The 16,142-nt window shown below is 44.3% G+C and overlaps 1 protein-coding gene across 1 annotated transcript; it reads left to right on the forward strand.

Annotated features, from left to right (window-relative positions):
• Positions 1-423: 423 nt before the first annotated feature.
• On the forward strand, positions 424-6,898 carry GPX7 (glutathione peroxidase 7; the record flags this gene model as incomplete). The annotated part of the gene is made up of 3 exons (XM_084243047.1): positions 424-558; positions 4,531-4,792; positions 6,735-6,898. The coding sequence occupies 3 exons, from the start codon at positions 424-426 to the stop codon at positions 6,896-6,898; spliced, it is 561 nt and encodes a 186-aa protein (XP_084099173.1).
• Between the last annotated feature and the right edge of the window lie 9,244 nt (positions 6,899-16,142).

A 16,142-nucleotide genomic window follows, 5' to 3' on the forward strand; every position in this document is an offset into this window, starting at 1 on the left:
CATGTGGGTTGGTCCCTGGCTGGGGATTGAACTCGTGTTGTAGAGGCTGCATAGAACTCGTGCTGCAGAGGCTGCAGACTGCTTCATAGTGCGGTGCTTAACCCCTTGCGCCACCAGGGAGGCCCCTCTTTTTCCTCTTTCTCTACCAAATCACTGCATCCTGGAACTAGAGGGAGCTGCTAATTCTGGTGTCAACTTCAGAATCCCCAAGGCTCTGGGGCTCAGGAAGCCCAAAGATCCCGCAGTGCATGGGGGGAAACTGAGGTCCAGAGCCTGGCGCCCCACCGCCGACGCAGGGGCAGGGATGGAGCAGCGTCTGGCCTCGCGGACGCGTGGCGCCAGAGCCGCCTCCTTCCGCCCCCCACGAAGAGCTCCCCCCGCCGGGTCTTTGCCCTCACAACGCCACCACCTCGGAAGCAAGTCATGGGAGCAGCAGTGGCGGCGGTGTGGCTGCTCCTGGGGGCCGCCGCCTGCGCGCAGAGGGAGCAGGACTTCTACGATTTCAAGGCGGTCAACATCCGGGGCAAGTTGGTATCGCTAGAAAAGTACCGTGGTTCGGTGAGTGTCCGCTCGGCGGGCCTCGGCGCCGCCGGGTAGGGCCTGCTGGGGGCGCCCTGCGGCCGGGACCCTGCGGGGTGGGGCCTCCAGCCGGCCGACAGCCCTTTCCTGGCTCCCAGCACCCCCACCTGGGCATGCCTCCCCCGGCGCTGCACCCCCAGATCCTGCGCCTAGTCTGTCCCGCGACTACGTGGCACTGCCGGGGTGCGCAAGGGAACCGGAAACTCTGGAAGGCAGCCTGGATTTCCCTCTCCGCGACTCACAGGCTGATGTCCTGGCCCGGGCTTTGTCGTGCACGGTGCAAAACGTAATCTGGCATCCTGCAGCCTTTGTTTCTCCGTAATCTGGCATCCTGCAGCCTTTGTTTCTCCCATCCCGTCTCTGCATTTGGAGCAGGGGGAGTTGCTGGTGTTGCGTCCAACGAAAGCATTTTGGAAAAGAATGTGCATGCATCCAAGAGGGAGTTGTTATTTTAGATGTAGGGGCGCTCTCAGGTCAGAAAAGGGGGGGGTCTTTGGACAGGGTCACACAGCGCTGGAAAACACAATGCCTGGCAAAGAACCACACATCTGACAGTGTCCTCTTTAGGCAAACTCCTAAAATGCCAGCTTAGAGTGAGTTATAAAAGTCATCCAAGTTGATTGCTACCTCCTTACTGAGAGGACTTCAGGGAGAAAGTGTGTCTGGGTGAGTCTTTGAAGTAAGACTGAATTTTAGCAAGACTTGGAAGAACATTCCAAGCAGAAGTGTCCTGAGGAGTCTCAGAAGCAAACAGCAGAAAGGGTGGTGGAGGAATGGGGAAAAGAGTTAAGGGGTCTGGGGAAGCCAGTCCTTTGTGCTAAAGGCTTATAAAACATGAGGCAGTGAGTGGTGGAAGATAAGGCCTAAAAGGGTAGGGAGGGTATTCTAAGGGCTGCATGTCACACTGTGTAATAAAGAATGCTCCAAGTCCACTTAGGATGAACCTGGGCCTTGTTGTGGGGAGGTAGGAGTTGGTCTCTAATTTGAATGGACCACAACAAAATGACTGTCAGTATTCTCTTCCTGAGAGCAATGCCAACTTTAGTAAGAAAAGTACTCTGAACCTTGGATTCTCAATTATGCTGGGAGTCCTGGAGGCAAGTAATCCTTGTCCTGATTGTTCCCCCAAGGCTTTGTGAGTTTCAAATGAGATGACAACTGTAGAGTGCTCTGTCCCTGTGTTGGTGGACCCCAGAAGAACCCTCATCCAGGACTCAGAGCAAAGAACGAAGAACAGGACTCATTCTTAGTTAAGCCTCTTTTCCCTCCAGTGCAACCCATAAGAAAGCACCAGGTTTAGTTAGCACTTGACCACCTCTGCTGCTCTTTAATTCATTATTTATTATTGAGCATCCACAAAGTTCTCGGTTAGACCCTAAGTGTGCAACAGGCCAGTTTCCACATTAATAGAGTTTATAAGGGATGGAGCGGAGAGAGAAATGAACAGGGTAATTTCCTAGTAGTAGTAAATGGCTAAGACAGAAATAGAACAAAGTCACATAACTACTAAGACTTAGAATTTGAACCCAGGCAGTCCAGCTCCAAAGCCCAGGCCCTGATTAGCCAGGTTTAGAGAAAAACCAGGAATAGTCAGTCAGGGAAGCCGTAAATGATGCTGTTAGACTAAGCTCTGTCTGCCACTTGGGCAATATGACCGTTCATTCATAAGGGCTCATTCAGCAAGTATTAACTGACTCATTAAGACTATTTTACCACAATAAAATAGTGTGTGGCACTGGGTCAAACCTTGGCAACAATAGCCATAAGCAAGATTGGTATGGTTTATGGTCCCAGGTGAACTGAGAAGGCAGTCTTTTAGAGCAGCAAGGAGTCTGGACAAATGTGCTTGCCTACTGCACGAGTTTATATTCATGTCCATCTGAGTGTAGTATGTGTGTGAATGATTTTTTTCTTTGCTTGCTTCTGTGTGCACATCTGAGTTTTATCTGTGCTTGTATGTATAAATATATAAATTAATGCTGTATTTGGGTGTGTTTGTATTTTAGTCTTTTTAAGGATAAATTTTTAAAATTTCAGGTATGGAACAAGGAGCAGAGTTTCTTCCCTCCTTCCAAAAAAGTGTCAGACATACAAGATGTATGTTAAAAACAAACAACCTTTAATATTCTTTTTTTTTTTTTTTTTAATAAATTTTATTGTTATATTCCCCATACAATTGCAGCCCCCCATTCTGACCCCAATCCCTCCCCTCCCGCCCCCGCCCCCCTAAAAGTGTCTCTGGTTCATAGTTTTTTGCTGATTTTGATTTTCACTTTCTTATAGTTATTCATTTTCCTGGTCCCTTATTTAAGTTTTCTAGATTCCTGCTATGAGTGAGACCATCCGGTATTTTTCTTTTTCTTTTTGGCTTATTTCGCTGAGCATGATCCCTTCCAGCGCCATCCATGTTGCAGCAAATTGCATGTGTTTATCTTTTTTGAATGCTGAGTAATATTCCATGGTATATATGTACCACATCTTCTTGATCCAGTCATCTATTTTTGGGCATTTGGGTTGTTTCCAAAGCACAGGTTTATGGTCAACCTTTAATATTCTTATCATGCAGGGATCTAGCAGAGAAAAAAGGAAGACCCCTAACTGGGAAAAGGAGTTAAGTGTCGAAGTTTCTCACTACCAAGGCAGAGCATGGCATTTGCTGACGCAAATGAAGGAAGGTTGTTCTAAGAGTGAGTGAATCCAGGGAATGGGTGTTCCTCATCTGCAGGAGTCAGGGTGAGGGTGTTAGACTGCCCCAGGTTGCCCCCTTTTATGATGCCAACTGGTATAATACTGGATCTTCCAAAAAAAAAAAGGTGGCCAGAGAGATAGAACTGGGCAGCCCAGATACACGGTAAGATTTAAAATTCTTTTGATAATATATAATTAGAGCTAAAAACTTACATTGGTGCCAAAATTCTAATTTTAGTATTACAATCAAGTTCCATCAGCCAGCTGTCTATTTATAAACAAAAATAAGTATTAAAATGTGTAAATAAATTTATTAAAAGATTAATAAATTTAAGGGTTAGTATAGTAAATGGAATAAAGTGGTATGTGTTTGTTGGAGGGTCAGGAACAAAAAAGGATTGCCCTGAGGTCATCAGGGCTTTTGATCAAGAAAACCCGTGTTTGTCTATGTATCTATGCAAGTGATTGTGTGTGTACACATTTATTCATTCAGCAGACACTTCCTAATACTTTCCTATATGACAGGCCCAAGGTGAAATGGACATGGCACCTGTTCTCAGTGGGTTCACATTCTAGAAGGGAGATCAGCACATATATAGGCAACCACAGTGTAGAATGATGAGTACTAGTTGAGTAATCTAGGAATTGGACCCAAGTCTCCCTTCCCACTGCCCCACATCACCACCTGATGTGAGCTTCCCAATATGTGAATGTGTTAAGTGCGTTTGTGGACTTGTGTTATGTGTGCTAATGTATCTTTACATCATGGTCATGTGTATATCCCTTTATGTGTATAGTGTGCTTATTCTCACAAATGTTCATGTATGTGTGTATGCACATATCTGTAAGCCCCTGTATGTTGGATTTCCTTTTTGCTTATGTGTACATGTTGATATATTTGTGAGAACATTGCATACACATTTACCTATGTGTATGTTGTATTTTTTTAAAAGATTTATTTATTTATGCATACAAGAGCTGGGTTAAGAGGTGTGTGGGGGGTGAGAGGACTCACCAGAGACAGAGTGGGGAACAGGCAGACTGACCAAAGTACACTTCTAAGGATAGCAACAGGGAAGAAACAGGCGAGAAAGGAGAGGTCTGCTGTGCCATGTGGGCAGCTCCCAGGCCCCTGGGGATCGAACTCTTATAGGAGAGAAAACACTAATTGAGGGTTACACATGTGGGTGTGTCAGGTTATATGCAACTGCCTGCCTCTTCACTGGGTCGTGTACGTGTTTGGGCTTTGTTTTTGCCTTCCAGGTATCCCTGGTGGTGAATGTGGCTAGTGAATGTGGCTTCACAGACCAGCACTACAGAGCCCTGCAACAACTGCAGCGGGACCTGGGGCCCCACCACTTCAACGTGCTTGCCTTCCCCTGCAACCAGTTTGGCCAGCAGGAACCTGACAGCAACAAGGAAATTGAGAGCTTTGCTCGCCGCACCTACAGTGTCTCTTTCCCCATGTTTAGCAAGGTCGCGGTAATCGGCACTGGTGCCCACCCTGCCTTCAAGTACCTGACTGGTGAGTCCTGATCCTTTCCCTCCCTTCCCTCAGCTGGCTGAGGCAGTGCTCCCTGGGCAATAGAAACCACTGACTGGCTTCTGACCTGGGGACCTTCCAGAGTCCCGCAGGTGGGCTGGTAGTCTGTTGATGGTCACCTCATCTTTGAGGCTGGGTGGAGGGGTATTCTTAGTTAAGAATATCTCACTCTGCTGCTTTGCACTTATCTCTCAGGCATTCTTACAGATTTCTCTGGAATCCTGTTGCCAAGCACAGGGGCTCCTAGAAGGAGAATAGGCCCATAGATTTTAGTCAATGAGAATTAGTTGAGTTTTTGCACTTAGGATGGAGGAACCAAGGCACGGACTGGGGATGCCACAGCCCGGAGAAGGCTGACCAAAATGGCTGACAGGCATCTCCTGTCCTAAGTCAGAGGCAACGTCTGGAAGAGGGAAACCTTCTGAGCTAAATTCCAGATCTTGGGCTTCCCTGGTGGCGCAAGGGGTTAAGACGCAACCTATGAAGCAATCCGCAGCCACTGCAGCAAGAGTTCGATCCCTGGCCAGGGAGCTGCCCATATGGTGCAGCAGATCTCTCGTGACTCACCCGCTGCTCCCCTCAGCAGTGTATTTCAGTCCAGTCTGCCTGTTCTGTTCCCCACTCTGTCTCTGGTGAATCCTTTCACCACCCCCCACACCTCTGGGCTGTACCCCAGTGCTTATATGCCTAAATAAATAAATCTTTAAAAAAATAAAAAAATAAAATTCCAGATCTTAACATTTCAGAATCGATCCGTTCTTCAGCCCCAAAAGTCTCAGAACCACAAAACAGGGTTAAAGGCTGAAGTTGTCATTATGATCCTGTTTCCTGCCTTCCTCAGACCTTTTTCCTCCTTTGGCAGCTCCGTGTTTGCCATCTCCCTCTCACTCCATTGCTTCTGATCTCCTTCAATCCCTCACACACAGCCCTGCCTTAGCCCATTCACCTGGGAGAGTAAGTGAGTAACACAAGTAGATTTGAATTGTGCTCTGTGGGTCAGTCTTAATATTCCTTTTTCTCCCTGTGTGTTTTTATTAGTTCTTTCCCAGTTTCTATAGTTATACATCAAAACTGGCTGCTCTTTAAAAGCACATGGGAGCGGGCCTCCCCGGTGGCGCAGCGGTTGAGCGCTGGGTTGCGAAGCTGCCCGCGGCCTCTGCGGCGCCGGTTCGATCCCCGGCTGCTCCCTGGCCACCGGAGGAGGGTCCCACATGGCGCGCAGACCTCTCCTGCCGCCCGCTGCTCCCCTCAGCAGTGTACTTCGGTCCTTCTGCCTGCTCTGCTCCCCGCTCTGGCTCTGGTGAATTCTCTCACCCTCCCGCGCTTCTGACTGTACCCAGTGCATGTATAAACAAAACAAACAAACAAACCAGCAAACAAATAAATAAAGCATGCCTCTATAAAAAAAAAAAAAAAAAAAAAAAAAAAAAAGCACATGGGAGCTCTTAAAAATGCATTAACTGAGACCTACTCAAACAGGGCCCAAGAATCTGTTTATTTTAAGCAACACCCGCCCCCCACCCAACACACACACACCATGATTCAGATACAAACCAGTCCATGAACTAACATTTGGAAACCATTGAAATTCATTACAGGACAGGGGTAGACTACTCAGTAGTTTGAGGTCATTAATAAAGAAGGATCTGATACTGCATTATCTAGCAGTTCACAGAATCCTGAAACAGTAGTTCTCACACTTGGGGCCATACTGGAATCATCTGGAGAGCTTCTAAAGAATGCTAATGCTTAATCAGTACCCTCAGAGGTACTGATTAAAATGGTCTGGGGTGAAGACTGAGCATAAGGACTATAAAAAACTCTCTAGTTAATCAAATAGAGAGAGTCAAGGGAAGGATGGAAACCCGTAGTGGAATTCTAGGAGAGAGAAGCACACTTTGCTCTCCTTTTTCCTTTTCTCTAGAGACTTCTGGAAAGGAGCCCACCTGGAACTTCTGGAAGTATCTGGTGGCCCCAGATGGAAAAGTGGTAGGGGCTTGGGACCCAACTGTGTCAGTGGAGGAGATCAAGCCCCAGATCACAGCACTTGTGAGGAAGCTCATCTTGAAGAAGCGAGAAGACTTATAACCACTTTCCCTCCTCTTCCCATGGCCCTCATCCCTTCCCCATCTTGCATATGTGACCAAGCAAACTCAAATGGTGCTTCATAGGGAGAGACTATTGACTCTCCTTGCTGTGCTCGTATCCCACCTACCCCATCATTCCTGTGGTGGGAGAAAAATTCTAATATTTTTTATTATTTGAAACTTAGTGCAACCTATAGGAACGCCTGACCAGTGAGTGCTCTTGACCAGTAAGAACCTCTAGCTCATGATCATGTGGCAGATAGAAATATATCAAGCAATAGTTTGCTTATTAAGAACTATATAAAATGGGGCTAATTCCTACCTCACAGAGTTGTTGTGAGGGTTAGGATAAAAAAATCTATGAAAGTGGCTAGGGCAGTGCCAGCTAACTAGGAAGTATTTAATACATGTGTCACATGTATTTAATACATTGCACATAAAGGGGGGAAAAAAACCCCTAGAAGACAAACTTGTGATCAATGAAAATTTGTACTCAATATGAATTCCTAGACAAGAACCCAAGCCAAACATTTACTGTTGTTATTGTTTTTCTATGTATTATTTTTTTACTTACTAAAGTAATACAAATTCATTGTGAAATAATACAGGATGATAAAAAATGAAAATGAACAAGCATCTGCCTCATTTTCTATACTCTTACTTTCTGAAGCTGAACACTTTGTTTAGCATTGTGGTACTAAAGCTTCCAAGCCTATTTTTATCAAGTTGATCATTATTGCCAATAAGAATTCAGTGACCAAAAGTACACTGCAATAATAAACAGGCAAAAGACATATGAATAGATAATTTGCAGAAGAATATTGATGGATGATAAGGATGTGAAGAGATGCCTCATTCAAGTTGGAAAGATTTTTTTAAATGACACTACATGGTGTAGATAAGGATGTGGGGAAATGGGCATTTGCATAAACTGTTGATGGGACAATAAACTGTCCCAAGTTTTGGGCAGGATCTTTTATTTTATTTTTTTAAAGATTTATTTATTTATTTATACAAGCATTGGGTACAGTCAGAAGCACAGGAGGTTGAGAGAATTCACCAGAGCCAGAGCAGGGAGCAGAACAGGCAAAAAGACCAAAGTCCACTGCTGAGGGGAGCAACGGACGGCAGGAGAGGACTACGCGCCATGTGGGACCCTCGCCTGGTGGCAGGGGATAGAACCAGTGCTGCAGAGGCTGCAGGCAGCTTCGCTACCCAGCGCTCAACAGCTGCGCCACCAGGGAGGCCCCTTGGGCAGGATCTTTTAAACTAAAATGTGCATACCCTTTGATCCATCATTTCTCCTTCTAGGAGACTCCCACACTGCAAATATATATTTACAATAATATGTATGTGTGGGACCTTCCTGGTGGCCTAAGGGTTAAGTCTCAGTGCTATCACTGCTGTGGTCTGAGTTTGACCCCCGGGCCAGGGAGCTAACCCACACATGGCACAGCAGACCTCTCCTGTCTTGCCCGCAGCACCTCTCAGCAGTGTATTTCAGTAGATCTGCCTGTTCTGCTCTCCACTCTGTCTCTGGTGAATCCTCTCACCCCCTGCACCTCTGGCCTATACCCCAGTTCCCCAGTTCTTTTTTTTTTTTAAAGATTTATTTTATTTATTAATACAAGAATCGGGGTATAGGCCAGATGCACGGGAGGGTGAGAAGATTCACCAGAGACAGAACAGGGAACAGAACAGGCAGACTGACGAAATACACTGCTGAGGGGAGCAGCAGGAGAGACAGGAGAGGGCTGTTGCATCATGTGGGACCCTCGCTGGTAGGCCGGGATTGAACCTGCGCTGCAGAGGCTGCAGACAGCTTCACAGTGCGGTGCTCAACCGCCTTTGCCACCAGGGGAGGCCCACTATACCCCAGTTCTATGCAAAAAAAAAAAATAATAAATAAATAAAAATCATGGGGATGAAAAATAAATAAGGAAAAAAAATTAAAAAAAAAATAATATGTATGTGCATTGTCCATAGTAGTGCAAATTTGGATGCAATCTTCATGTCCATCGTCAGTATTGTCTGATAATACATTATGAGACAAATTCAAGTGAAAAATTAATTCATTTTTTACAATGAATGAATTAGATTTCTATGTTACCACAGAAAGTAGTACAAAAGTGGAAAAAGAGCAAGTTGTAAAACAGAATGAACATATGTACTTACACAGAGAAAAACCCAGTATGTACCAGGATAATGTTTTTATTAAAAACTTAATAATGTTAAGTGAGAGGGACAGAAAGAGAGGGAGGAATACAGACAAAACTACCAAAGGGGGTTGTCCATGAGAGGCTGGAGTAAGATAATAGAAGACATTCACTTTGATAATTATTTCTATAATGTTTGAATTGTGTGTGTAAAACTTCACTTTGTGTGTAAAATGTATTTTTCACTTTTCTGTCTGTGTAAAAAAAAGGGTAAGAAAACAGAAGGGTAAAAAAAAGTCATTGATCTATCATTCATTGGCCAATAAGAATTTCATGTCTTCTCCCAACGTCATTCTTCTAGAAGTCTGGAGACACAAGTCCTTGCCCCGACTCCCAGGCTGTCTTCCATTTTCACACTCAACAATGAAAGGCTTGGACTGTGCTTACAGGCCTCACATTCTCCCTGAGCAATCCTGAAAAACTTCCCAGAGTAATTGAAGGCTATCTGTGAGTTGACACAATTCCCCTATAATGGCCTTCAGCCTGCCCTTATATACCTTGCTCTAAATCCTAGCTTTGCAAATGCTCTTGGGTATACATGTATGTGGGGGTGCACACACACACAACACACACACACAGAAACCCAGATATCACAGGAAATTTTGTGATATCTCAGAACCATATTCTCAAAGGATATCTCTCTGACCTTATGCTGCTTTTGACCTTATCCTCATCTGACACTGCTGACTACTCTGATCTCCCTGACATATTCTCTTCCCTTAGATTTCATGCTACTCTCTTCTCTTGGTCACCCCCCACCCCCTTCCCCATCTCAGAGTGCTCCTTTCTTCTGAGTGTTTATTGACCTCTCTCCCTCCTCTGCCTACTCCTTCCCTGTTGGCTATCCTCGTGATTCTACACTCATCCCTTTTCTCCGTATGCTATTTTGCAAGTTAGCTCACTTTTTCTCATGGTTTTGACCATCTACTCCCAATGATACTCTGCCTTGTGTTTGCATTGGACTCATACCTATCTGCCTACCAGGCATGTCTATGGACACCTTAATTCACCATATCCGGAACTAAGCCCCGCCATCCCCTGACTCTCTCGCTGCCTCTTTGCAAGCCCCTTATCCTTTCCTTTCACCCACCATACACTCGCTCACTGACTTTACGCGGTTTGAATTGTTTAAGCAACTGCCTTCTCCTTACCACAGTTGTCTGGCCCTTAGCAGATTATTTGCTATTATATGGTAAGCCTTTTGAGCACCAGCTCCATACTGTCTCTAACTAGACCCTATCTAGAAACCGAAGACAAACAGTCTTCCCCAGAAGCTGATAGCCCAGCTAGGATTTTAAGTCCCAATTAGACCTTTAACAGCATCTTTTTTTCCAGTGGAATTTTAAATGTCCTCATCCTCTGGCTTCCTTGCCTATCTCTTCCTTTCCCTGAGCAGCTAACTCATGCACTGACATGCTCCATGCCCTGTTCACACCCCCTGCCACACTGGCCTGGGATAAGGGGACTAGTACGTGGCCTAGAAGGTAACCCCATCCACCAGGAAGCAAAGTAAGCACACCACTTCTTTCTCAGAAATTATTTTTCTTAGACTTTATTAACTTTCTGCTGCTCCCAAGCCCCCTTTAACATGCTAGAGTTGAAAAATCCTTATCAACTGTTATTTTAGTCATTGATTAAAAGTTTCTGCTAACAACTTAGTTTTAAATTAATTCCTCAGGGGGCCTCCATGGTGGTGCAAGGGGTTAAGTCTCAGCTCTATGAAGCTATCCTCAGCCCCACCAGGAAGCTGACCCACATGGCACAGCTGACCCACATGGGGCAGCAGACCTGTCCTGTCTCGCCCGCTGCTCCCCTCAGCAGTGTACTTCAGTCAGTCTGCCTGTTCTGTTCCCACTCTGTCTCTGGTGAATCCTCTCATTTCTCACACCTCTGGCCTGTATCCCAGTTCTTGTATGCATAAATAAATAAATCTTTAAAAAACAAAAACAGAAACAAATTAAATTCTTCAGTTATCAGTTGAGTAGTTTAATAATTGAATTTCTACTAACACCTTGTCTTTTAATACTTTACTTACAAGCAAATACATTATTAGATTATATTTTCACACTTAACTAGTTTATTTGCCAAAACTTAATTATTAAGCAATACTTTATTTTTTTTTTTTTTGTTTTTTTGTTTAGGCATGTTTTTACTTATTTATTTATTTATTTGTTTGTTTTGTTTATACATGCACTGGGTACAGTCAGAAGCGCGGGAGGGTGAGAGAATTCACCAGAGCCAGAGTGGGGAGCAGAGCAGGCAGAAGGACCGAAGTACACTGCTGAGGGGAGCAGCGGGCAGGAGAGGTCTGCGCGCCATGTGGGACCCTCCTCCGGTGGCCGGGGAACAGCCGGGGATCGAACCGGCGCCACAGAGGCTGCGGGCAGCTTCGCAACCCAGCGCTCAACCGCTGCGCCACCGGGGAGGCCCAAGCAATACTTTAGATGTTTGCTTAAATCTTACTGATGATCCCCTAAAAATCTGCTATTAGTTGACAGTGTTTTAGCAAACTAGATACCACCAGTTAGGAATTTAGGGAGAGGGGTCATTTCTGACAGTGGATACAATAAAACCTTTGTCTTTAACTAAGCTCTTTTACTCCCAGATGGTTTTCTTTCAACATTACCTTGTCTGCGGTCCTCAGACAAAGGGAGGACTATCTTAATTATTTATTTACTTCTGTGAGCTGAATTGAAGGGTGGAAGAAAGGGTGTATGACAATGGGGACTTCCTGGGAAATTATGGTAAGACATGACATATTTATTGACAAGTATTTCTGGAGCACTGCTTATGTGTCAGATTCTGCATCAGTGAACAAAACACACATGTTCCCAGTTGTCATGGAACTCAGGAAAAAAGTGGGAAAAACAAACATTGCACATATAATTGCATCAGTTATTATATAATTACAATTATGAAAAGCTCCAGGAATAAGTACAAAGAGTCATAGCATGTGTAAAAATGGCACTGGATCCATTTTAGAGTTCAGAGGCTTCCCTGAGGAATGACACTTAAGCAGAAAGCTGAAATTTTACCAAGAGTTAGTCAGGGAAAAGAAGTAGGGAGGTCCCAAGCATATGGGGTGGCTCAGGCAAACACCCTAACAAAGAATGATGTTCGATAGAATGGAGCCAGTGCTGCCTGTAATGCAATGATGAGGAGAAGAGTGAGAGAGGTAAGCAGGGCTGGGAACCTTCAGGATCTTATGGAGTCCAGGTAAGAAATGTTAACGGATATGGCAGGCAGGGAGGAGTCTAGTTAGCTTGGCACAGATTGTGGAAGAATCCACAGAAACTAAGAGATTAGAAGTCCAGTACTTTTTTTTTTGGTGGGACCCTCACCTGTGGCAGTGGATCGAACTGGCACTGCAGAGGCTGCCGGCAGCCACGCAACCCAGCGCTCAACTGCTGCGCCACCAGGGGAGGCCCTAGAAGTCCAGTACTTTATTGAAAATTACTTTCCAAGGGAGGAAAGGGCAGAAATTGGGCAGACTGCAGAAGTCAATGGCTATCTGTAAAAGCTAGCAGCTGGAATCTGGCTTTTATATTCGAGTTTCCTTTGCCTTGTGGTTTCTTAACAAGCATTAGGTTATCCAGTACTGGGTACATCCTGCTCTCTGCAGGTGGTTAGGGTGTTGATGGTGCTGGTGGAGATGGCTGTGACACAGTGGTTGGGGAACTAGTGGGGGTGCCAGCCCAGGATCCAGTTTAATTTTAAAGTTTAATTTAACCTCATTGATAATGACCAGGCAAGACAGAGCCTGTCTTCAGTCCCACATCTGAAAACCAGCAATAAACACTGGGGCAGAAGCAGTCACTGAACTACTGATAGGGAGAAGTAGGCAGCACTGACATTGGCCAGAGAATGGGTCACTATGGAGATACCTGTGAAAGGTAGGCAGACCTGAAACTTCCTAGCACCCACAGCGGCAAACTAGGAATTGCTGGAAGGGATTTCTGAGGCTTGGCTCCCTACAAATCATGCAGCTGTTGGCACAGTTTCTGGGTGATTACATTGCAGGTGGTCAAAAGACCATATTATAATAAACACTGCCTTGGAATTAAAAAAAAAAAAACCTGTAAACTTCCTCTTCCCACACATCTCTTTTAACCCCTATATCTTAGCTCTCACCTGTGACTTATACCACTTTGTGTTAGGACAGAGATTTGGCAGCTATAACAGGAACTTAAGTAAACACAGTCTCAGATAATGTAGAAGTTTATTTCCAACCTTTACCAAAGTTGGACGTTGACTCTGCTCTTAGGGGCCCAGGCTGATGGTTCTGCCATCCCTAGAGCATTTCCATCATCACATGATCCAATCCTATTCAGCCTTATTCCTCTGAGGGCCCTGTAACACATTCTACATTTTGAAGTACATAGCCACGCTCGATGTAAGAATCACTGGGAAATAAAGATTTTATTCTGCATGGCAATGTGCCTTGATAAAAATTGGGGTTTCCATAACACAAAAGAAGGGGAGAATGATGCCAGGGGTAGGAACAAATGGCCATCTCTAGTCATATCTTTTTCTTCAAAAGATTGATTTGTTTATGCATACAAGAACAGGGGTACAGGCCAGAGGTATGGAGGGTGAGAGGATTCACCAGAGACAGTAGGAAACAGAACAGGCAGATTGACTGAAATACACTGCTGAGGGGAGCAGCAGGCGAGCCAGGAGAGGTCTGCTGTGCCATGTGGGTCAGCTCCCTGGCCAGGGATCGAACTTGTGCTGCAGTGGCCAAGGATAGCTTCATAGTGCTGAGACTTAATTCCTCATGCCACCAGGGAGGCTCCAGTCTCTATTCATATCTTAACATTTTTCAAATCTCTCTCCTCTCCTATCTGCTACAGTTATGCTAATTTAGGATTTTTCATCTTCCTAATTCATCTTGTTGGCCCCAACTTCCTCCAGCTATTTATTCTTCACATTGCAAGCTGAATGATGTTCAAAAAAGCAAATTTGAACATATCATCTTGCTGCATCAGTGTGATCCTAATCCTTATCCTTGGGAATAAAGGCTTGGATATTTAATCTGTCATTCAAAGTCCTTGTGCTTCAGGGCCTCCCCGGTGGCACAGCGGTTGAGCGCTGGGTTGCGAAGCTCCCCGCGGCCTCTGCGGCGCCGGTTCGATCCCCGGCTGCTCCCCGCCCACCGGAGGAGGGTCCCACATGGCGCGCAGACCTCTCCTGCCGCCCGCTGCTCCCCTCAGCAGTGTACTTCGGTCCTTCTGCCTGTTCTGCTCCCCGCTCTGGCTCTGCTGAATTCTCTCACCCTCCCGCGCTTCTGACTGTACCCAGTACTTGTATAAATAAATAAATAAATAAAATACGTGCCTCTTTAAAAAAAAAAATTGTTTAAAAAAAAAAAAAAAAAAAAAAAAAAAAACAAAGTCCTTGTGCTTCAAACTCCTCTGTTTCTTACCTTTGGTGTTGCAACAGCAACAACAAACTGCTCACCATATTTTCTTTCACTCCTTTCTCCTATCGTACAGACAGAAATTCTCTTCTTTCCCTTGACATTGCTGTGCACTTTATCATTATTGTGTTCTTTGAACATGACAAATGCCTGGGCCGTTGTAAGTGTTCAAAATGGTGTTGGCTAACTGACTTCATTGTCATCACCTAGTCCCTTGGAATATGAACACTCCCCTCTGATACAACACCATTTGAGTCCTGCCCATGGTTCTCCAGGGGAAGTCCTGAAGCTACACTGGTCCCTGGCATTAGTGAGGACTGCGTGGGACATACTTAAATCAAAAAATGATGAGTTGTTTACCTGAAATTCAAATATCAGGTATTTTGCCTAAAAACAGTCTGTATTTTGTCTAAAAACCTGAATCTAGTGTTGAATACAATGCAGCAGGGAGTTGAAGTAGATGGCCTCTAGGATCCTTTCAACTCTTGGAAATACAGATTTATCTTAACTACTGCCCTACTGCAGAGAGTGGCCTACGGTGACATTGCAGATGACTAGAAGACTGGAACTTATTACTTGTATGTCCTTGGGAAAGTTTCTTAACCTCTCTGGCTCCAGTTTTCCTATGGGTAAAGTAGGCACAAAATTGTTTTTATGTTTATATGGAAGATTCTTTGCCAAAGTATTAATAAATATTTCTGTGTGCTCACATTATGGGTAATTTTTATTTTGCTTTATCTGCATTTTCTAATTTGGCTTTAAAAAATTTTTTTTTACTCCCTAATAAGACAAACCTTTTTAATAACATTGAAATACTGTTATTTAATAACACTGAAATAACTGAAATAATTTTGAAATAATTGAAATAATTTTGCATGAAACTGTATACCATGAACTTCTGCAACATAAAACAACTAAAAAGAAGCATTAGGAGATAGTTACAAACTACTGATATCTTTTAACTCCTCTAGGTCTCTTCTCTTGGATGTGCAGGCCCAATTCAATTCACCTGCCATATGCACAGCCAGGGAGGAAAACCCTGTTCCATAAACAGAGTATTTCCAATACCTTTCACAACCACAGATATTTTGCATAAAACATAATAGGCTAATTAGAAGCATAACTTTCTGTGACAAAAGACTTTGGGGGTCTTGTCTAAAAATATGTGGCTTTATAATGACTATGTATGTAATGATTAATTTATTTTTTAACAGAGCAATACTGAATGGAATTTTTGTGAGGATTAAAGGAGATAATGAAAAGCACCCAGCACCAAGCACAATTTCTAGTTTACAGGGTATTCTCTGTAGAGGTAGAGTCTCTACCTCTCCTCCCCTTTTTCCTGCTTTCCTTTCCTCTCCTTGCCTTCTGTTATTGCAAACTCTGGTCCCCAAACCTTAGGTGGGGAGAAATGAAAAAGAGATGACTCTACTCAGTTACCGGCTATGTGGCTCTGGGTAGATCGCTTGTCCTCCTTCAGTCTCAGTTTACCTTGCAAGGGACATGATGCATATGATGAAAGATAAGCATTAAAGTAAGAGGTAGATCATAAGAGGTAGAGAATTTTTTAAATATTTATTTATTTATTTATTTATTTAAGAAGTGGGGTA

The sequence above is a fragment of the Talpa europaea genome (assembly GCF_964194135.1).
Source record: "Talpa europaea genome assembly, chromosome: 9".
Classification (NCBI taxonomy): Eukaryota; Metazoa; Chordata; class Mammalia; order Eulipotyphla; family Talpidae; genus Talpa; species Talpa europaea.